General features: G+C 46.9%; 2 protein-coding genes across 4 annotated transcripts in view; one reads left to right on the top strand and one right to left on the bottom strand.

Annotated features, from left to right (window-relative positions):
• Positions 1 to 2: 2 nt before the first annotated feature.
• On the top strand, positions 3 to 8,513 carry ZFTA (zinc finger translocation associated; the record flags this gene model as incomplete). Its single annotated transcript, XM_040255200.1, has 4 exons — positions 3 to 96; positions 2,219 to 2,716; positions 3,264 to 3,665; positions 4,070 to 8,513. Coding segments are annotated over 4 exons (2,178 nt in total), but the record flags the coding sequence as incomplete, so codon positions are not given.
• Positions 8,514 to 8,527: 14 nt separating this feature from the next.
• RTN3 (reticulon 3) overlaps positions 8,528 to 22,543 on the bottom strand; it is a 71,243-nt gene continuing 57,227 nt past the window's right edge. For 2 of the 3 annotated variants that reach the window (XM_040256105.1, XM_040256104.1), the window contains exons 2-7: positions 15,728 to 15,935; positions 13,701 to 13,839; positions 13,061 to 13,130; positions 12,559 to 12,605; positions 11,718 to 11,776; positions 8,528 to 10,653 (exon numbers count right to left, since the gene is read on the bottom strand). In XM_040256105.1, coding sequence (XP_040112039.1) covers positions 10,608 to 10,653; positions 11,718 to 11,776; positions 12,559 to 12,605; positions 13,061 to 13,130; positions 13,701 to 13,839; positions 15,728 to 15,935 — 569 coding nt within the window. In that variant the 3' untranslated portion in view covers positions 8,528 to 10,607. The remainder of the gene's footprint in view (positions 10,654 to 11,717; positions 11,777 to 12,558; positions 12,606 to 13,060; positions 13,131 to 13,700; positions 13,840 to 15,727; positions 15,936 to 22,543) is intronic. The other variant, XM_040256106.1, reaches the window with a different exon arrangement.

Genomic DNA, 22,543 nt, shown 5'->3' with positions numbered 1-22,543 from the left:
GGGGCGGCCCCGGGCCAGCAGCGGCCTCGGCACGGGGCCGACGGCTGCCGCCCGCCGGATCGAGCGGCAGCGCGGAACCCGAGGAGGACGACGGCGGTAAGAGCTGGCTGGGGCCGGTGGCTCGGGCGGGGGCCCCGGCGTGGGGGAGGGGAGGGCTGCGGCTCCGGGCTCCGGGCCCCTCTTCGCCGCCGAACAAAGCGGGGGACGCGGGCAGGGCGGGCGGGGGCGCCACCTGGCGGCCGCGGATTGTGGCTGCAGCGCCAGCGGCGGAGCCCCCCGCCCAGCTCCCGGGGTTGGCCTGCGGGGCTCGGGCGGATCCCCTCCCCCTTAAAGGGCCCCGCGGCCCCCGCCTCGGAGGCCGAGTTGGACGGGCCCCGAAGGACCTGGCCTGGCGCCGCGGGGCGCGCGCTCTAGGCTGTTGGGACTTGCGTCCCCCGTCCCTTTCTCTTTCAGACTCCCAGGTGGTCTCCCTTAACCGGCTGTCTCTTAAAAAGTCTGCCCAGACCTTGGGTCCCTTTCCGGGGCTTTCCTCCAGAGGAACTGAGCTGGGGACTCCGCTGCTCTAAGTTGGGCTGTCTTCAGAACTCTGGGGCCTCGCCTAGAGAAGGGCACCCTTTTTCTTTTTTCCCTATGTTCTCCCTGGAAGAGAGCATGGGTTGCGCCTCTTGGGGACCTATCAGTACCTTCCCCACGGGCGGGCAGTTTTTAAAGAGATGGGCTCGCCCACAATGGCATTCACTCCCCTTCTATCCGCGCGTTACCCCTCCCATCTTTTCAGAAATTTTGCCACAATTTGTCAGCTATAGCGGGACCAGCCAGTCCTCCCCGTTTGCTCTCAAAGGAGGCTGTTTCTCTATGCGGGGTCAACGGCTTAAGAGCCCTGAAGCTTGCGTCCAGGTTCTGGAGCTTCACCCCTAATGCCGGAGCTCCCCTCCCAGAAATTCCCCATCCCCTTTTGTTTTTAAAGACTCCCAGCTCCTCCCCTTTTTTCGGCTCTTAAAGGGCCAGTCCACCTTAGACTAACAGATCCGGCGCTGGAAGGATGCTGAGAGACCAGCTAGCTATCCAGTGCCTTGGCAGACAAAGACACTCAGGCCCAGAGAGAGGACATCACCTACCAAAGGTCACAGAGCAAGTTACCAGTGAAGCCCGGAGTCAAACCCAGGTTTCTGACTCTGAAACTAGCGCTTTCTTTTTCTTCTATGTACTTAAAACCAAACAAAAACAGGTTGACAGGAGCCCCCTCTGATCCTGGCTTTTGTTTTCCATACGGTGAGATTCTCTACTGGGAGGATGACCACACCTGTCTATTTAGCCTATTTGGCCAGGAGACCCTTTTCTAAATGAAATACGGTCCAAACTGTAGGGAAAGTGGGAGGGACTGCTCAGGGTCTCCGTTTGGCAAAAGGGGACACCACTGGGTTGGTGGCCTCTCCACTGCCTGCCCGCTGATTGCTGGGCAGTGGCCAGCTCCGGGCCAGAGCAAAAAATAAATCCCCAGAAAGACTTAATGGATTCCAGTGGGTGGTGGCCACTCCCTGTTGCAGTATCTTCAGTAGACACTCTGGTGGCCCTCCTGCCGGCCCTTCCAGTCATCAGCTCTCCCAGACTCTAGTCCTAAAAACTCCTTTCTCTGGAGGTGCTGACAGCTTTGTCATGGGGTTCCTTAATTTGGGGACCTGACAATTCTTAGTACCTCTTAAAATGGGCCTCTTAGGAGGGTGTATTTGAGGCATTATTGCAAAAAGGGAAAAAGATCATCTGGGTGGGGCCCTCCGGGCTGGGGCCTTGGGCGGTGGGTCCTGTGTGCAGACAGATGCCCCCTTTGTTCTCTGGCCCGGCTGCCCGCTCTGCTCTGACTATAACTGCCGCAGCAGGCTGCTGCCCTGGCTTTACCCGGACAGTGCTCATCCAGAAGGGGTGCCTTGCAGAACCTGCTGCCTCCTTGGCCTTCACGTTCGTTTTTTGAAAAAAATTAGAGCTGTGCCCTGCATTCTTTTGTTCCTCATCCTCTCTTAAAGGGGTCTCACTCTTTGTAAAGGACCAATGTTTTGACTCCCTGCTCTGCCACCTCCCTTTGACTGCTCTTGCAGTCCCTTTCCTGCCCCTGAGCAGACCTCTCGCACCTCCATTCTCTTGCAGAAGGGAAGCCCTAGGTTCTTTCCCTGGAAATCTTAGAGATTGAGAAACTGTCTCCCTTTCCCCCCCTCCTCTTCAGGGCAAGATCTTCAGCTGGAAGGGGGTGCCTTAGGGTCCTGGGGGAGTGCCCCCCTGCCCTCCTCCAGGGCCAGGGGACCAGCATCTTCAGGCAGGAAATACTCAGACCACTGTGAGGCCCGGGCCTCGAGGCCTGGAAAAAGCCGCATTCCTGGCCGTGACCATCGTCGCTACTACCATGACCACTGGCGGCTGGAGTACCTGATGGACTTCAACCCTGCCCGGCACGGCATGGTGTGCATGGTGTGCGGCAGCTCCCTGGCCACCCTCAAGCTCAGCACCATCAAGCGACACATCCGTCAAAAGCACCCTTACTCCCTGCACTGGAGTCCCCGGGAGAAGGAAGTCATCAGCAACAGCTGGGATGCCCACTTGGGGCTGGGGGCCTGCGGAGAGGCCGAGGGGCTGGGGGCCCAGGGGCCTGAGGAGGAGGAGGACGACGAGGAGGAGGAGGAGGAGGAAGGGGCTGGCCTCCAGGCTAGCCTGCCCAAGGGCCCAGGTAATCTCCGACTTGGGGAAGCTGGGGCCTGGGTGGTGGATGGGGCCAGGTGGGGCCAGCCCGGGCTTCCTAGCCAACTAGCTGGTTTCCTGGAGCAAGCTACTGCTCCTTTTTGGGGTGAGCTCTGCTTATTGGGCAGCAGTGGGTGAGGGACCGTGGGACAAGATCTCCAGTATCATAGACAGTTTTGACATTCTGTAGTTTTAGAAGGATCCAGGGAGTGGAGGCTGGAGAGAGGCCTGGGAGCAGAGGGTACTGGAAAGGAATGACAGTGAAGTCTAGGGAAGGGGCTAGAATCTGGACCTGGGGGGGAGTTGGAGAATCTGGACCTGGGCGGGAGTCGGGCCGGCCTGAGGGTTTGTGTGCAGGCGGATTAGGAGATGAAGGAGTTAAGACTTGAGGGGAGAGGAAGGGAAGGGCAAAGGTTAGGCACAGGGCTCAGAGTCAGAGTGAGGGGGAGGCCTGTGGCTGGAGGTCCTGGCTGTGGTGGGGGGGCTCTCCCAGAGGGCCAGCATCTCAGTCCCTTCCCTCCCTCCAACCCTTTCAGGCAAAGCCCCAGCTGGTGGGGGCAGCCGGCGCCAGAGGCGAGGGGGCCCAGGGGCACCCCAGGCTCAGCGTGGGTGCCTCTCTGCCTCCCGGAGGGCTGGGGGCAGCAGGGGGCTGGGTGCCCGGCGGCTGGAGCGGAGGCTGAAGGAGACCCTGCAGAACTGGCTCCGGGCAGAGTGTCTCATGGACTATGACCCGCAGGGGAACAGGCTGGTGTGCATGGCCTGTGGCCGGGCACTGCCCAGCTTGCAGCTGGATGACATCCGTGCCCACGTGCTGGAGGTGCACCCCAGCTGCCTGGGGCTCCGTGGCCCCCAGCGCAGGGACCCCCAGCGTAGCGCCCTGCTGCAGGCCTGGGGTGGCCAGCCGGAGGCGCTGTCTGAGCTCACCCAGTCCCCACCAGGTGCGAGGCCCCTCCCATGGCCAGGACCCCTTCATATAAGGGCTGCAAAGTGAGGTCTGTGGCCAAAACTGGGAGGGACTCATCTCTCCCCGACTCCACATAGATACACACACATGCCCCTCCCCCTACATAGACACCCACATCTCCTAGACACACACACACACACACACACACACACACACACACACACACAGAGGTTCTGGTTGGGGGGGGACTCATCTCTACCCCCCAACATAGACACACACATACCACCCCCCTCACGCCGCCCCCATAGACACGCACACACAGATTCTGGTGGGGCTTCTAGCTTAGGGCTGGGATGAGAAGCAAGGGACCCCCTCTTCGTGGGTAAGGGCAACCCAGCCAGCAAGCTGAGCCCCTCTCCCTCACCCCTTCCCCAACAGACGATGACCTCGTCCCCCAGGACCTGACCAGCAAGAGCCGGGACCCGGCCCCCGCTGCTGGAGCCCAGTCCTCTCAGGATCTCAGCCCCCCAGACGTAAAGGAAGAGGCTGGCTGGGTCCCTGAGAGGGTTCCCGGGCCGGCAGGGGAGGAGGAGCCGGAGGGCGAGAGGGTGGGGGTCCCCGGCCGGTCTGTGCGGGGCCGCGACCCCCGCCGCCACTGCCCGAAGCGCTGGCGGCTGGAGTACCTCCTGGAGCTGGACGGCGGCCGGCGCGGCCTGGTGTGCCTGGCCTGCGGGGGCGCGCTGGCCTCGCTCAAGATGAGCACCATCAAGCGGCACATCCGCCGGCGCCACCCGGGCTCGGCGTGCCTCGGCGGGCCAGTCGGGGCCCTCATCGCCCAGGAGTGGAGCGAGAAGGCCGCCCACCTGCTGGCCCTGGGGCTGCCCTGCCCCCAATCGCCCGGGGACCCCGCCGCCCCCAGCACAGCCGCAGCCTCCGAGGAGGGGGGAGGGGCAGAGGAGGAGCAGCCAGAGGAGGAGGAGGAGTGGTGGGGTGAGCTGGGTCAGAGCAGGTGGAGAGGGAGAGGGGCTAGGGGTAGAAGGCGGGTGGGCACAGTGGAAGGTCGAAGGGGAGACGGGAGGCTGGCAGCACCGGAGGGCACGGGTGGGAGGGTCACGAGGCCAGGACGCTCCAGCGTGGTCCTTTGTTCCGTCCTAGGCGACGTCCCGCTCTCCCCCGGGGAACCGTCGGAGCGGCAGGCGGAGGAAGAGGAGGACGACGAGGACGGCCCGGATCCCGGGGCGCTCGCCTTCCCTCCGCCGCCGCCGCCGCCGCCGCCACCTCCTCCACCTCCCCCGCCCCGCAGCCGAGAGCAGCGGCGGAACTACCAGCCGCGCTGGCGGGGCGAGTACCTGATGGACTACGACGGCAGCCGGCGCGGCCTGGTGTGCATGGTGTGCGGGGGCGCGCTGGCCACGCTCAAGGTCAGCACCATCAAGCGGCACATCCTGCAGGTCCACCCCTTCTCCATGGACTTCACGCCCGAGGAACGCCAGACCATCCTGGAGGCCTACGAGGAGGCGGCGCTGCGCTGCTACGGTCACGAGGGCTTCGGGCCGCCCGCCCCGGCGGCGCCGCGCGACGGCGGCGCGGACCTCAAGGCGGGCGCCGTGTGTCGGGCGTAGAGCACTCAATGGGGAGGGCGGCGGTGCCGAGCCGGCTCCCCCAGTTCCCCGCGGCCCTGGCTGCTGCCCACCCCCGCTGGCCGGGCAGGGCGGAGACTCGGGAATGGGGTGGGGTGGCGGGTTCAAGCTAGTGCGGGCGCCGCGGGAAGCGCGCTCTTCTCGCTCAAGGCGGCGAGTTCCTGGGAAGCCTCAGTCTGTGCACGGAGAATTTTCGGCCCCCGGTCGCACCCCGTGAGGCCAGGCTTGGGCGGGCCGGGCGCCGTCAGTATTAGGGTCCCAAGTAGGTGTAGCGGAGGGGGTGCAGAAGGGACGCGCCGGTCCCTTTTCCTTGGCTGGGGGGGCGCCCAGGTTTCACAGAGGCACGCCGGCAGGCACGGCTCTCAGGGGTCGGGGCCGGCCCCCAGCCGTTTGTTACTGGCCGTCGCGGCTGCTCCGTGTCCTGGACTGCGGAGGAGGGCCTTCCTCGGAAGGAGGGGCAGTGGGGCCTGGGAGCCCGCCGGCCCGCGGGCGGGAGGGCGGGGCCAGATCCTAGCTCCGCCCACGGGGCGGGCTCTGCGGGGACCGCCCCGCCCTCCTCCTGCCCCTGCCACGCCCGCCGGCGCCGCGATTTTGTAAAGGGATTAGCACTTTCTTCCTTTGCTCGCCTGCTCCGAAGGTCTCCCTGTACCCCTAAGCTCAGTCAGGCGCGCCTGCTTCAAGCGCCCTCAGTCCGAGTCCGGGACACTGGAGGTCCCGGCGGTTGGCGTTCTGTTCCCGGCCCCTCCCTGCCCCCCTCCCCTTTTGTACACCGTGGACGTGCCACCCATTCGCAGCCCTCTGGGCCTGGGGCCGGGCCTCGGCCTTCCTTTCTCTCCTCTCCGCGGCAGAGCCAGGCCGCGAGGGGCCGGGAATGGGCCCCGCGATCTCCCAGGCAGGTCCGAGAGGGATGTGTACATTCATTCTCCTGTGGAGAACAGGTGGCCCCGGGATCAGGCCCATTTTGCTCTTTGTATTTTATTTTCAAACTGTATTTAATGCTTTTATATGAGAGGGGGAGGGGCGGGAAGAGAGCTGTCCGTCACCCTTATGTGCAAATGTCTTATTTATTATGCGTGTGTCAGAGATAAGCTGTGAGGTGGTGGAGGAAGGACCTAAAGGTAGGAGAGAGGAGGCGCGGACGGGAGGACCCCAAACATCATAGACTAATGTGTGCCTCACCAGGTTCCTCCGAGGAGTCTCTAGTAACCCACTGGCGCTCTTCACATAGCCAGGCCGGTTTCTTTGGTCTTCAAGGCTGAGTGGGGAGACCCGCGGGTGGGGACTTCTGGGCTGGGTCTGGAGGGGTAGCGGCCCTGGCAGCCGCCTCTGTGGATGGGAAAGCAGAGAGCAGAGAGGAAAGCCTTTCTTATCTCAGTGCTCCCAGGCCAGAGCCCAAGGTTCAAGTGCCTCAGGCCCAGTCCCCTTGACTTCTTCTGATTGGGAATTGAATTTTATACCACGGATTTTATAGCATTTTTTATATAACTCAAGATTGTCTGAGCTGGAAAGACCTTGGAGATCAACCAGTACCTGCCCCCACCCCTTTCACAGTTAGGTAAGATGGAGTCCAGGAACTGAAAGTGTCACACACCAGGTAGGAGCAGTACTAGGACTAGAATAAAAACCTCAACTCCCAGTTCAGTGTTCTTTGCACTACACCACATGGCCTCCTCATCTCTGGTAAGTTAAATTTCTTTTATGGTTAGGCCTGCCGAAGGATGGCGTGTGCAGCTGGGCTCTGCAGGCCCTCCCAGTGCAATTGTGGGCTCCTGGGAGTGGCAAAGAGCAGCACACTCCTGGAACAAGTATTCAACAGGGCAGTCCTGCCACCACTGGCTTCAGCTGGAGGGTGCCAGCAGCAGCTTTCTGCAGAAGTAGGGCTGACTGCCACCTAGCCCAAGGCCTTCCTGCTGAGCAAAGGCTCTGGCATTGTTTTGTTGATGCCACCAGGGGTTTAGGAAATACTGCACGGGCTGTCACGCGTCTGAAAAGTGAATTCTCAGCATGTTTGAACGTCCAGGTTTTTTGAGACAGTATTAAAAGAGAGCAGGGATTATGGATGGCCCCAGGTTGGGTACTGCCATTCTTTTATTTTCCTTCATGCATGTTGTTTTCAGATCCAGAAGGAGTGCTCTGCCACTTTTGCTACTCTATTCAAAAACAGGCAGACTGGGGCAACTATCATAGTCATCCACACCCTCTGCCGAAGTTCAGGTAAGCCAGGGCGGAGAGCAGCATGAGAATGGTTTTTGCTCTTGATAGGCAGGGAGAGGCCTTAGGAGGGCAGCAGCTGATGTCTTGAGAAGCAGCCCCAAGCACTCCACTGGTTCTCAAACGTGTAGCCAACAGAAATTAGGAAGTTAGTAGAAATGCAAATTATTGGGCGGCACCTTATGGATCAGAAACTGGCGTGGAGCCTAGCAATCTGTTTTGATAAGCCCTCCAATGATCACGAGGCACGCTGAAGTTCTGAGCACCAGTGAACTACGCAGTGGCACTGTAGTTATTACTACTTTGCAGCCTCTTGAATTAACAGTCAGGAGATTGGTTCTCATCTCTAGGTGCCTCCTCCTTGCCTTGGGAGTCTGATATGAACAGGTGAAGTTTCTTCATGAATTTTTTTTGTTAATGGTATGCTTGCTATTATGGCCAATATGTAAATGTTACTCTGAATACATATTTATATACCATGTTAGTGACATTATTTGAACATTTGTATGCGTATTTGTGAAGTTGTTTGCATCAGTTACTTTTTTAAAATTTCAGCCTAAGTTTTCTAAGAGGTATGTTGAATAAAAAAAAATCAGCTTAAGGGTCATGGCAGCCTTAGTTTTGGGAAAGAGCAAAGACCTGATGGAAAAGTTTCCATTTTCCATGGTGACTGAGTCTCATTATAAGTACATTGTGACTGTGTGGGAGTTACAGGCTGCTTCATGTTGCAGGTTGGGGGGAACCCTCTTAGGTTGGTGTGAACTGGGACAACAGACCCCCCTGGCCCCTTCCACTCATCTTTCTCCTATGGTCACCTCTTAAGAGGGTCTCTTATTTTCTTTCAGAAACCAAATGCACAGCTTTGTTCTACTATGGAAATTCTGCAATCTTGGAAAGCATTACTAGTATCAAGTATTAGTCACTTTTTAAAGCCTCAAAAGTGGAGTAGGGATGGGGGCCAGTGGAAGCCTTGTTTGGTTCTTACTTTACCCAAACTGTGTATAAAGAATAAAGTTAGCAGAATGACAGCACACACTGTTCTTTTTTCTTTTTTATTAATACCACATCAATTTGCATTTTACAGGAACCAAGATTCAAGCTCCTTAAGTGCTACTGTACTTTTATGTTGCACGCACATATACGCACACAGTTTCATTAGTAATTTTTCACCTATAGATTTTTCTTAAAAAAAAAAAAAAAATTCCTGTGTGGCACAAAGATCTGTCCAATCAATCTGAACACAGCAGTGACAAAACAAAAGCTAGGTGAGGCTTCCAGTGCAGGGAAAGGTCCTTTGGAGGGGAAGCCCAAAAAGACAGTTCACTGACTTCTTGGGAGGGCAAAGGAGTGGAGATGGAGAGTGCATTTCCTACCATGACATGAAATGAGTTAAAGCATTGAAAAGGAAAGGGGGCTAAGAAAATAAGAGTGGAGTAAGGCAAGGTACCTTTTACCCATCTAAATTCCTAAGTAATTTCCTCAACAAAGTAGAAAGAAAAGGTCCTTCCACTACCTTCTACAGAGCTGCACTGCTTTGGGACCATCAAAGATTATAGCCCTTATAGTCACCAGTGCATATTCCGTCTGGATTATCACAACTGTCAGTTACAACCTGAAAGAATTCACAGATGATTTTCTTTCAAGTTTACTGAATTTTCATGTTGGAAGGAGAGGAAAACGGTAAGTGGGAATCAAAGATTCCCAAATGCCCTCCATCTGATATCAACGTGAACTGTTTTGTTGTCTTAATTGCACATGGAGCCCGCCAACACAATCTGGCCCTGCCTGGTCACCCTTACCTAAAGCTTGGAAAACACTCTCAAAAGGAGGACCCTGCGCCATGGTGGTACAGGTGCTGAGACAGCTTAAGTGCCTGAAAATGGAAGGGATCCTCAAACCACACACGCCCAATAAGCTAGCCTCTAAGTTAAAACTCCACCTGAACCGCAAAATGCACCTCCCTACACTCATCTGTGGTGTCTCAACCACAGATAGTCTCCTTGCAAGCCAGCTCAGCTTTGGTCCTCAGGGTAAAATGATGAGCACAGGTTAAAGATGGAGTGTGTAGGGAAAAGAGAAAAAGGCCTTTGTGTTTCTGTAGTTCACCTCTTGAAAATGTTTCCCCGCCATGGACTGAGACAGGATTACAATAACTCAATAATGGAGGAGCCCACATGCAGATTAAATTTTTTTTTTCTCTAACAAGGTTACAGCAGTGTACAGCAGTTACAGACATTTATTTTATAATAAGAAAAGTACAACCATATTTATTGAACTTGAGGGTAGGAAAGAGGGAGGAAAAGCACATTCAGGAATAAGCTCTCCAACTACAGCTCAGAACTGGTGTCCAGAAGAAACGACACAGACACCACCGTCCCCCATGCGGAGCCTTTCCTTTCTAAGGATGCGTGGGAGTCACAGCAGTGCTCCTGTACACTCCTCCGTCCGACCTTCCATCTCCATTCTTGGTTATCAGATGGTATTCTGGGAATCAGGAGTCATCACTATCAACTATAAGTTATTCACAGAGTTGAAAGTTATATCATTAAATGAAGAAGAAAATTAGGAGTAGCTGCTCATGTTGTGGGGCAGGAAGATGGGATCAGAGGACCGGAAAACAAAACAACAACAACGAACAAGGGAAGGAATCCCATTCTTGTCCCCAGATAATTTCTTCATAAGTTAATCATTATTTCTTAACTTAAAATAAGGGCAAAACTATGATGGGAAGCTATAGAAGACTGACTAGTCCTTGAAATTTGGATAAAAGAACCCAAGAGATGTGTTTATTTTTCATTTTCTCCTTTACCTCCAATTTTCCCCCTCCTTTCAAGTTACAGGTAAAAGTTCCACCATCATTAAGGTACTGATTTATCCTATTAATTTGACTCTTTCTTTATTCTTTTGGGTTTTCTAAGATATCAGTTCTTTTTAAAGTCCAACAATTCTTGTGCTTGATACTGAGGGTAGAGGGAAAGGAGAGGAGAAAACACCAAATTAAAAAATAAAAAGCTTGGAATGCAGGCTCAAGCTGACACTGAGCATGTTCCTTCATAGTACAAGTAACAACGTTATAACTATTAAATGGTGTTTTAGTAACTGTTGCGTTTCTGGTTTCCATGTACTTATTCTGCCTTTTTTTTTGCGATTCCAGGGAGTTTTGCTTGGATCCTATTGGGAAAAGGAAAGAAAAAAAGAGTGAAAATACAGACATTAGTTCTAGATTTTTGTTTTAACACTGATCCTAGCAGACAGCTCTTGAACTTACTAGTGTCATGTGGACAGCACTCCCGTTTTCACTGGGCTTCCTCTAGATGAAGAGGCAGGGGCTGAGTTTGGCCTGGGATGAGCTGAAGAGAACCCCCAAGATCCACCCCCTCCCTGCCGCTGAGCCTGCTGCCTGTCCTCTTTTGCTGCCCAAACCTCCTGGCTCCCTTCACTGGGGATGACAGAGAATGAGGTATATGTAAGCACACTGCCTGCTGGCTGTGCTCTATAGGAGTAAGCAACAACCATATACAAATCTGTGTGAACTGCCCTTGCCGGGCTTTAGCTCCAGTGTCTACCTAAGAAAGCAAAAAAGTAGGTAAAGATCCTGCATTAAGTCTGGGCTGTCTGGATATAGATAAGGTTTCCTCATATCAAAGCTAGAAAAAGCACTGAAATCTGGGGTGTGAAAGGTGGGGGGTGGGCACAAAGAGAATTTAACTGCTGTGATGCTTTGTTTCTTAAGAGTATCTGAAGAAAATATGGAAAAATATTAACTTATAGTTCCTTGATATAGGGAGTCATAAAAATTCTACCAACATTTTATTATTTGATTTAAATATGAAACTGATTAAAACAGAAGGATATATAGTCTTAGAAAAGAGGTAGTTTTGAGCTTTAATATATTTACTACAACTTTTATTTCTGAAAAGGGAAGGAAGAGTTTGGCTTAATATTGTATTTGTGAAACTAAATGGTGAGTAGACAACCACAAACATTTAAAAACCAGTTCAAAAAGGCAGAGTGGTCCTAACTCTGTTGGTCCTTTTCAGTTTAAGATACAAAGAATGCTTTACAAAGGAGCAGATGAAATTATTTCTAGTAAAATGAAACCATTAACCAAGCTTTTCCTTTTCCCCAGGATAAAATTACTTTTTTTGGCATTAGCATTTTACACAGGAGACTAAAAATAATTGGGGGAAAAAAAGCTCATGTCATGATGAAATGGGGAAGCTAAGTGTACTCACTTTTCAACAATCGACTTGGTCTGATCACGGGCGATGCCAACATAGTGATCAATCTGGGTCTTTAAGAAAGAAAAGTCATTCAGTTGTGGCAACACACAGATTAACAATTTTCCTGAAGGTAAGATTCTTTAGCCTAGTTTAACCATAATTTTCTCAATACCAGAAACTGTGTGTCTAATCTACATTCAGTAAACACAAATATGTTCTGACTCCTGGTAAGACTAATTCATTTAATACCAAAAAGCCACGAATCAAGTCAGATGATGGACGACAATCTATGAAGAATAACTTCATAGCATCCAGTGCACTTGGTATAAGCCACTCTACAGTGCAGACTTCTATTCACACTGATGGATTCCCACAACTCCTTTAATAGTTTGTTTCTTCTCAGATACCAGCTCTTATTTGAGCATTTTTTTCAACTTTTTTTTGGGAACAGATCCATCTGATAAAACTCAAAAGACACACAGCATGGTAACACAGTAAATTCCCTTTCTACCCTTATCTCTTCTAGACATTCAGTTTCGCTTCTTAGAGGAAACCAGTTACCAGTTTCTTGTAGGAACTTGACTTGTAAAATTAGACTGTAAAAACGGCTAGGAAAAGATTGCTGTGAACTTTCAATGCCTAAAAAATGCACTAGGGACTTCCTTGGTGGTCAAGTGGCTAAGACTCCGTGCTCCCAATGCAGGGGGCCCGGGTTCAATTCCTGTTCAGGAACTAGATCCCACATGCTGCAACTAAAGATCTGATGTAGCCAAATAAATAAAGAAATTAAAAAAGGACTAAAATTAGTCATACATTAACTGGCATATCTGACTCAAAACAGACAAATGCTTACCTTGTACTTCTCATAGACAATTGGAACGCTGAAAACGAGTAGTTCAGCTGTAAGAAAGAATCATAAGACATGGCAAGTGTCAATGGAGACAGTCACAAAGTCTGAGTAACAGGGATATTTTTCCTCATGAAATACAGGGAAACATAGAACTTCATCAGTATGAGAAATCCTGGCCAGAGCTCTCAACTAAGGACAGTTAGATACAGGTATATAATCTTCCCTCTTGTACCACTAATAATTTCCAAATTATGAAGATCCTCATATTTAAACCAAATCTCGACAACTCTCCTGTATTTCTAGTTGTCTGGGTGTTTCTTTATAGGTGGGACCATTTAATAAACCTGTGCCCACAAACACAGGTTCCTCCAATATCTAGACAAGGCCTTTATGGATGTTAAAGGCTGGGCCAGTGTGAAAGGACTGGAGCCACGCTGAGCTCTCTCTGCTCTTACTCTTATCAATTACTTCATAGAGCCTGAAGACATTTTCCTTCCCACCTTACCAAGAATCAGAAGGGTGATCCCATTGAAAACGGCACCAACATAGGTCATCAGCCACATGAAGACAGCAAGCTGTGAAGGCCAACATTGGGGGGTTAAGCAGGAATAATCATGGTGCACAATTCAGGTTGGGCTGTGCTTAGTCACTCAGCTGTGTCTGACTCTTCGTGACCCCATGGACTGTAGCCCACCAGGCTCCTCTTTCCAGGCAAGAATATTGGAGTGGGTTGCCATGCCTTCCACCAGGGGATCTTACAAAATTCAGGTTATTTGATGTTATTTTTTTCTAGCTAAGTCCTCATAAATTCAGTGATGTATGCCATTAATAATTTCAACATGGTTACCTCATTTCTATTATACATTTGAGGGTGCATAAGAGAACTCAGTGGTTCTCTCAGAAGAACCAAACAGACTGTAACTGCATTTCTATCAATTACATACATTATCCTTATTCTGATATTAGTTCTGATGCAGAAAGTACCTTCTTTACTAACCCCTACTTCCATTTTTATAGATTGATTGAGACAAGCATACATTTTGCTTTTGTCTGATAAAAACCTTATTTACTGCCTTTCCTCTGAATTATAACTCAGTCCCTGGTCTTCCTCAGCCTCACCACCAAAAGCTGTAGAGGCAACTAACCTTTAAGGAGTCAACTAGATCCTCCACCAGAAAGAGACGAATGATGAGTTTCAGGGCCCTGTTGATGTGCACCATGGCAGCGTTCACGTAATTATGGAAAGCTTCTGAGGACAGAGTGATGTCGACATCCAGGTAGGCTCTTCCAGAAGAAGAAACAACAGTCACACATTTGACGTGGCAGGAGACGATCTCCTTCTGTTAGCACAGTTCTTCAGAGGGTGACATCCCCTGAAGGGTGTGTGAAATCTGCAGAGGCAGATTTTGCTAACATGGGGTGGGGTGGGGGGAACATGACTGTCATTTGGTAGGTAGAGGCAAAACTGCCCTATGTCCGCAGTGTGGGATAGTCATGTACAATAAAGAACTGCCCAATGTCCTGTATAACTTTTACTATCGCATAGGATATTCATGAAGGTGAACCTCTTTATAATTATCAAGAGCCCAGAACATATTAAAAAAACAAAGTATTTTCCCCACAATTTTAACATATCCCGAATTGTCTAAAACTGTATTTTGTTTATACTGAAACCTTAAGATTTTTTTTTTTTTTTTGCCATTTTGGAAAATCACATCTGTAAGGGAGATTATAAATATACATGCAAGTATCTGATCTCAAGTATCTTTAGTTTCTTTTTTGGTGTAGTTATTTCTAAGAAATTAAAATATTGACTGAAATGTTTGTTGTTTTATTGTCAATGACTTTCTATTTTATCACTCCTTATAATTATGATAAGTTTAAAAAATTGTTTACCAGTAATATTATCTATGAATTTCATTTCAAAATGATAAAGGAAGCATTATAAAATATTTGTTAAAAAAACACAAAGACCTATATTCTGTTCCCAGGATGCATTATAGAACTGAGATGTAACCACCTGCTCATAATCTGTTCATTCACTCAGCACTTACTGAGTGCCCATGAGTACCAGACCCTCCACTAGGTGTAGGGATATCAGAAAAATAAAACTGCTTCTGCCTCAAACAGCCTACAGTCTTGCGGGAAAAGTCAGAAGAGTAATAGGCATGTTTTTCTTTCCAGTTTATTAAGGAAATATGTACTATCAAACACAAAAGTTATAAAAATTAGATGCTGTAATTAATACAACCCAGCAAAACACATTTTATAAATATGTAACAGCGTCATGCGAAAGGAGGAAAAAAAAAACTTCTACATTGCAGCTTGTGGCAAAAACAGTAAAATTTATCCACTCAATCAATCAACAACTTACTGATTTGTTAAAACCAATTTGCAAGTAACTTTTAAAATGCCACATATAGCTTAAATTATTCCTTCTATTTTCACCAGGAGAAAATACAAGGACCAAAGCTGCAGTCAGACACCTATTCTGTCATAGTTCTGAGAGATCACAGAAATACTTCTTTTTCCACGAGAAGGGGTTTTAAAAACCTGCTATTTGAAAATAATAAAATACTGCCATTTGTTGATGTTAAAATTTTTTACAGGCCAAGACTTTCAAGAGGAAAGGAGTGAGGAAAACATTTGTTAAATCATAGCACAGTTGGAAAAGCTAGCAACTGGATTCTACAAATGCATGACCTACTGACTTCATCACGACTTGCCCCTGGTATTAAGGTAACTAAAGGAGAGATAGGAAGGAAATCAGTAATAAAACCAAGAATATACACACCAAGTTCTTATACTGCCAAGAATGCATCCTCAATAACAACATTCCAAGGCTGTTTTAAGTATTAACTATGTGGGGCTTAAACATGCACCTGGGACCCCATTTAACTGAGTGCTGTCCAGATGCTCTGCTTTCTCTACAGGATGACCCTGCCCAGGAATTCAGACAGTCCTTTTAGGTGAACCTCTAGTTTGTCAAAAAAGTTCCTGGCTCCTAACTTGGTCACCTCATAAAGTAGTCTCAAGCTGATGTTTCACGCCACTGATTAGCTGCATTAGGCCCTATAATTCCTGATTTCTAACCAGGTCTGATTTGGATCTGACCAGCCTCTGCAAACCCTTCCCTAAGTTGTACAGCATTACTTATGATGCTTCAACTCACTTGAATGGATGGCCTTCTTCTGATTTCTGTACAGCTTGGATGACAGACTTGTAGACCCTGAAGCTGATGGTGACAGACAGAAGGGCCAGGATGAGGTAAGAAACCACACTGATGACACTGAAAGCGGCCAGGGACAGCAGCACGATCAGCGTGGTGCCAAAGACAAAGCCAGTCTTCTTCACATCTCGCCAGAAAATCAAGTTGTGCACTGCCAACAGAAAAGGGAGCGTAAGTTAGACGACCTCTCACGAGTCACAAGGCCGGGACTGTCGGCTCTGTGTTCCGCACACCTGACAAGCCTTACACTAGCGTGCAGTTATAGGTGCACCCCTCCTCAAGACAGTAAATAAAAACCAAGGAGAATCCAATGACATCAGGGGTGATTCACACTGCCAAAGGTTTTTCTGGTTCCTGGATAGGTTTATAGAAACTTAGTTTTTAGTCATGGCTACTCAAGTTCAATGAAATAAAGTGTCATTTACTTTAAATGTTTCAGTAGAGCAACTGTGGGAAAAGCTTGAAAACTGTTGATTAAATTAAGCAAACCAGGCTTATAAATTATCAACAGTTGAGTCAACAGACTATAAAACCAAAGGTAACTTGACATATGGACCTTAGGAAGCCTTACTATGAACAAAGCTAGTGGAGGTGATGGAATTCCAGATGAGCTATTTCCAATCCTTTCAAAGATGGATGCTGTTGAAATGCTGCACTCAGTATGCCAGCAAATTTGGACACAGGGCTGGAAAAGGTCAGTTTTCATTCCAATCCCAAAGAATGTTCAAACTATTGCACAAGTGCACTCATCTCACACGCTAGCAAAGTAATGCTCAAAATTCTCCAAGCTAGGCTTCAACATCCAAGACCTTCCAGATGTTCAAGCTGGATTTAGAAAAGGCAGAGGAACCAGAGATCAAATTGCCAACATCCGTCAGATCACAGAAAAATCAACAGAATTCCAGAAAAACATTTATTTCTGCTTCACTGACTGTGCTAAAGCCTTTAACTGTGTGGATCACCACAAACTACGGAAAATTCTTAAAGAGATGGGAATACCAGACCCCCTACCTGCCTCCTGAGAAACCTGTATGCAGGTCAAGAAGCAGTAGTCAGAACCAGACAGGGAACAATGGACTGGTTTCAAATTAAGAAAGGAGTACATCAAGGCTGTATATTGTCACCTTGCTTATTTAACTTATACACAGAGTACCTCATGCAAAACGCCGGCTGGATGAAGCACAAGCTGGAATGAAGACTGCCATGAGAAACGTCAATAACCTCAGATATGCAGATAACATCACCCTTATGGCAGAAAGTGAAGAGGAACTCAAGAGCCTCTTGATGAAGGTGAAAGAGGAGAGTGAAAAAGCAGGCTTAAAACTCAACGTTAAAAGAACTAAGATCATGGCATCTGGTCCCATCACTACATGGCAAATAGATGGGGAAACAATGAAAACAGTGACAGACTTTATTTTCTTGGGCTTCAAAATCACTGCAGATGTTGACTGCAGTCATGAAATTAAAAGACACTTGCTCCTTGGGAAGAAAAGCTATGACAAACTTAGATAGTGTATTAAAAAGCAGAGACATTATTTTGCTGACAAAGTTCCGTCTAATCAAAGCTATGGTTTTTCCATTTGTCATGTATGGATGTGAGAGCTGGACCATAAGGAAGGCTGAATGCTGAAGAATTGATGCTTTGGAACTGTGGTGTTGGAGAAGACTCTTGAGAGTCTCTGGGATTGCAAGGAGTTCAAACCAGTCAGTCCTAAAGGAAATCAGTCCTAAATATTCATTGGAAAGACAAACTGAAGTGAGAAGAAAATGGACTAGGATGGGGCAAGAGCACAGGCAGAGAGACTCCTTCGGCACAAAGGTTATATGGCAGTTTTTTGTCTGACTTCTTTAAGTCTGAAATATTTGAAAGAAAGAAGAGCTTAGAGGATAAGGCTGAGGCCTAGACAGAAAAAGACCTTGATGCATCAGAGAAGGGAAAGGCATAAAAATGCTAGCCTAAATGCAAATCTACTCTGGTGCAAATTAGAAAAAGCCTCCCTTTCTCATGAAAACTGTGACAAGAAATAGTCAAACCTACAATGATAAGCACTGTCAAACCTACAATGGGCTTCTCTGATGAAAATGAACTGGGATGGGGCAAGAGTTCAGGCAGAGAGACTCCCTACGAGGCTAACACAGGGGTTCAAGTCAGAGATGATGGTCGTTTAGATTAGGTCAGGATGGAGCAGAGTGGAAACACAGACTATATTTTGGAGGCAGGACAGTCAGAACTTGATGACGAACTCATGTGGGAGGTGACAGAGGGAAATAAATATGGATGAGACCTAGTTTTGGGGCCTGAGCAAATGGATCGATGTGGTGTCATTTACTGAGATGAGAAAAAGCAGAGTAGAGAGCATGTTAGTTCTGGATGGATGTCTAGAGATATACACAGAGAAGGTGGTCAGATCTACCAGAATGGAGCACACAGGACAAGTCTGAGCTGGAGATGTATATAGGGAAACCACCAGCACACAAATAATATTAAAAGTCATGAAAATGGATAAGGTTACCTAGTTTATAGGGAAGAAGGCCCAGGCTTAATTCTGAGGTGCTCCAATATTTAGTAGCTGAGTAAAAGTAGAGGAGCTGGAGAAAGGATACAGAGGAAATAACCAAGGAAGTGGAGATAACTTAGGAGTATGGAGTCACAGAAGCTGACAAAGGAGTGCTTTGTGGAGAAGGGTGTGGAAACTGGCTAATTGTGCTGAGGCTGAAAAGGAGGAAAAAGTCACCTTGGACTTAGCAATATGGAGATCGCTGGTGTCTGATCAGAGCGGTTCAGTGAATAGCTGGAGGGGGTTGAAGAGGAATTACTGGTGAGACATGGAGGCAGTGTGAGAAAACGCTTAAGAAGTGTGGGTACGAAAGGGAGTACAACATCTGGAGCCAAGGGTCTTCAAAGATGCAGACACTAAAGCATGCTTATATGCTTTGATCCCTGGGTCGGGAAAATTCCCTGGAGAAGGGAATGGCAACCCACTCCAGTACACCAAAAGAAAAAGAACAAAAAGATAAATTGGACTATATCAAAATTAAAAACCTTTGTGTTATAAACAGTACCAAGAAAATGACAAGAAAACTCATAGAATAAGAGAACATATTTTCAAATTATTTATCTAATAGGGTTAATTGAATTATAACTCAATAATAAAAAGAACAGCTTAAATGAAAACAAGTTAAAAAAAATGAGAAAGGATTGAAACAGACATTCTCCAAAGATATACAAATGGCCAATAAGTATATAAAAAGAGGCTTAACATCGTTAGTCATTAGTGAAATGTAAATCAAAACCACGATGAGCCCACTAAATTGGCTATAATAAAAAATATAATAACAAATATTGGCAAGGATGTGGAGAAACCTTATGCATTCCCAGTGGGAATGAAAAATGTTGCAATTGCTTTGGAAAACAATTTGGCAGTTCCTCAGAAAGTTAAACATAGAATTATTGTATGATCCAGGAATTCTACTCTTAAGCAAATATGCAAGAGAAATAAAAACATACAACACAAAAATTTATGTACACCAGTGTTCGCAGAAGCACTTTCATAACATGGAAAATGTAGAGACAATCTAAACATCCATCAGCTGATGAATGCACAAATAAAACAAGCATATCCATACAATGCAATTATTATTTGGCCACAAAAAGGAATGACGTTCCAATACTACATATTATGACATAGATAAAATGTGAAAACATTATGCCAACTGTAACACATCAATTATAAAATCCCACATACTGTATGATTATGTTTACATAAAACATCTGCAACTCTGTAGAGAGAGGAAGTAAATGAGTGGTGGTTTACGGCTGTGGTGATGAAGTAATGACCAACCTAGACAGCATATTAAAAAGCAGAGACATTACTTTGCCAGCAAAGGTCCATCTAGTCAAAACTATAGTTTTTCCAGTAGTCATGTATAGATGTGAGTTGGACTATAAAGAAAGCTGAGTGCCAAGGAATTGATGCTTTTGAACTGTGGTGTTGGAGAAAACTCTTGAGAGTGCCTTGGACTGCAAGGAGATCCAACCAGTCTATCCTAAAGGAAGTCAGTCCTGAATATTTATTAGAAGGACAGATGCTGAAGCTGAAACTCCAGTACTTTGGCCACATGATGTGAAGAGCCTGACTCATTTGAAAAGACCCTGATGCTGGGAAAGATGAAGGCAGGAGGAGAAGGGGACAACAGAGGATGTGATGGTTAGATGGCATCACTGACTCAATGGACATGAGTTTGAGTAAACTCCGGGAGTTGGTGATGGACAGGGAGGCCTGGCGTGCTGCAGTCCATGGGGTCGCAAAGAGTCGGACACAACTGAGCGACTGAACTGAACTGGTGCTGATTAGAAATGGGAAATGACCGCTAATGGGTATGGGGTTTCTTTTCAGTGGGGGAATGAAAATATTCTAAAATTGGATAGTGGTGATGAAAAAATCATTTAGTTGTAAACCTTAATGGATGAATTGTATAGTATATGAGTTATATCTCAGAAAAGTATTAAAAAAAAAAGAAATGAGACAAACTTGCAATTATAGTCAAGGATTTCAACATTCCTCTCTGAATAATGGTAGAATAAGTAGACAAAAATCAATAGGGATATAAGACTTAAACACTATCAACCAATTTAACATTCAAAAGAACACTCTACACTTTTAACAGCAGAACATACATTCTTTCCAAGTACATGTAGAACATTTACCAAGATAAACTTAACTCTGGGTCTTGAAAAGGATTCAAGACACTTTCATGTTTTCTGACTATAAGGTAATTACATCAGAAACAATAACAGAAAGATACTGAGAAAACCAATGATAAACTTTGTATAAACTAAACAATATGCTTCTTTTTTTTTTTTTTTTTTAACAATATGCTTCTAAACAGCTCATAGACCAAAGGAAAAAACCAACAGGGAAATTACAAAGTATTTTGAACTGAATGAAAATAAAAATCTGTGGTGTCCAGCTAAGTGCCTATATTATAAGAGAAGAAAGATGAGAAATCAGTGATTTCATTTTCAACCTTAAAAAGCTAGAGGAAGAACTGACTGAATACCAACTAAACAGAAGAAAGGAAAGAATAAAAACCAGAGCAAATGTCAATGAACAGATAACAGAAAAACAACAGAAACATCAATGAAACCAAAGCTGGTTCTTTGAGAATACCAATAAAATAGATAAAACTCTAGCTAGACTGATCAAGAAAAAGTGAAAGAATATACAAATTGCCAATATCAGGAATCAGAGAGGTGACATTGCTACAGATTCTAAAGACATTAAAAAGATAAGGGTATATTCGGATCAATGTTATGCCAATAAACTAGACAATTTAGATGAAGTGGACAAATTCTCCAATGACCAGACCATCGAAGCTCACTCAAGAAATAGATAGGGCTTCCATGGTGGCTCAGTGGTAAAGAATCCTCCTGCCAATGCAGGAGACATGGGTTCGATTCCTGATTTGGGAAGATCCCACATGCCATGGAGCAACTAAGGCTGTGTGCCACAACTGCTGAGCCTGTGCTCTAGAGCCCATGAGCTGCAACTACTGAGTCCACACTGCAGCCACTAAAGCCTGCATGCCCTAGAGCCCATGCTACCCAACGAGTGAAACCCCCGCAATGAGAAGCCCTCACACTGCAGCTAGAGGGTAGCCCCTGCTGACCGCAACTAGAGAAATGCCCACGCAGCAACAAAGACCTAGCACAGCCAAATATAAATACCATTTAAAAAAAAGAGTATATCATGACCAAGTTTTTTTTGCAAAAATGCAAGACTTAGTATTCATAAATTAGTCAATATAATTTACCACATCAACAAACTAAAGAACCATACGATCATCTTAAGAGATATGGAAAAACAAAGTCCAATGTCTTCTGATAAAACCTCTCAGCAAATGAAGTTATAGAAGGGAATTTCCTTTAGTTAATAAAAGTAATCTGCAAGAAACCTAGAGCTAACATTGTATTTAATGAAAGAAGGCAAGGATATTCTCTCTTACTACTTCTACTGGCTTTAGCCAGCACAGTAAATCAAGAAAAAGAAATTAAAAACCATCAAACTAGAAAGGATGAAGTAAAACTCATTATTCACAGATGGCATGTGGCCTATGTAGAAAATCTGATGGAATCTACAAAAAAGCTAATAAATTTTAGCAACGTTGCAGGATACAAAATTAATTATATTTCCATGTATTAGTATTAACCAATAAGTGACCTAAAAACACCATTTAAAATAGCATGAAAATATGAAATACTTAGGCATAAATCTGACAAGAGATGTATAAGACTTGTGCTCTGAAATCTATAAAATGCTGCTGAGAGAAACTAATGACAACCTAAATTAATGGAAAGCTACACTGTTTTCAAATAGATGGGGAAAATGTCACATTTCATTTTCTTGGGCTCCAAAATCAACGCAGATGGTGACCACAGCCACGAAATTAAAAGACACTTGCTCCTTGGGAGGAAAAGCTATGACCGACCTAGACTATGTATTAAAAAGCAGGGACATCACTTTGAGACAAAGGTCCATACAGTCAAAGCTATGGTTTTTCCAGCAGTCATGTATGGATATGAGAGTTGGTCCATAAAGAAGGCTGATCGCTGAAGAATTGACACTTTTGAACTGTGGTATTGGAGAAGACTCTCAAGAGTCCCTTGGACAGCAAGGAGATCAAACCAGTCAATCCTAAAGGAGATCAACCCTGAATATTCATTGAAAGGACTGACGCTGGAGCTCCATTACTCTGGCC

Source organism: Oryx dammah, unplaced genomic scaffold (genome assembly GCF_014754425.2).
Source record: "Oryx dammah isolate SB20612 unplaced genomic scaffold, SCBI_Odam_1.1 HiC_scaffold_15, whole genome shotgun sequence".
NCBI classification, from domain to species: domain Eukaryota; kingdom Metazoa; phylum Chordata; class Mammalia; order Artiodactyla; family Bovidae; genus Oryx; species Oryx dammah.
The sequence above is the reverse complement of the archived record's forward strand: the minus strand, read 5'-3'. Positions and strand labels throughout refer to the sequence as shown.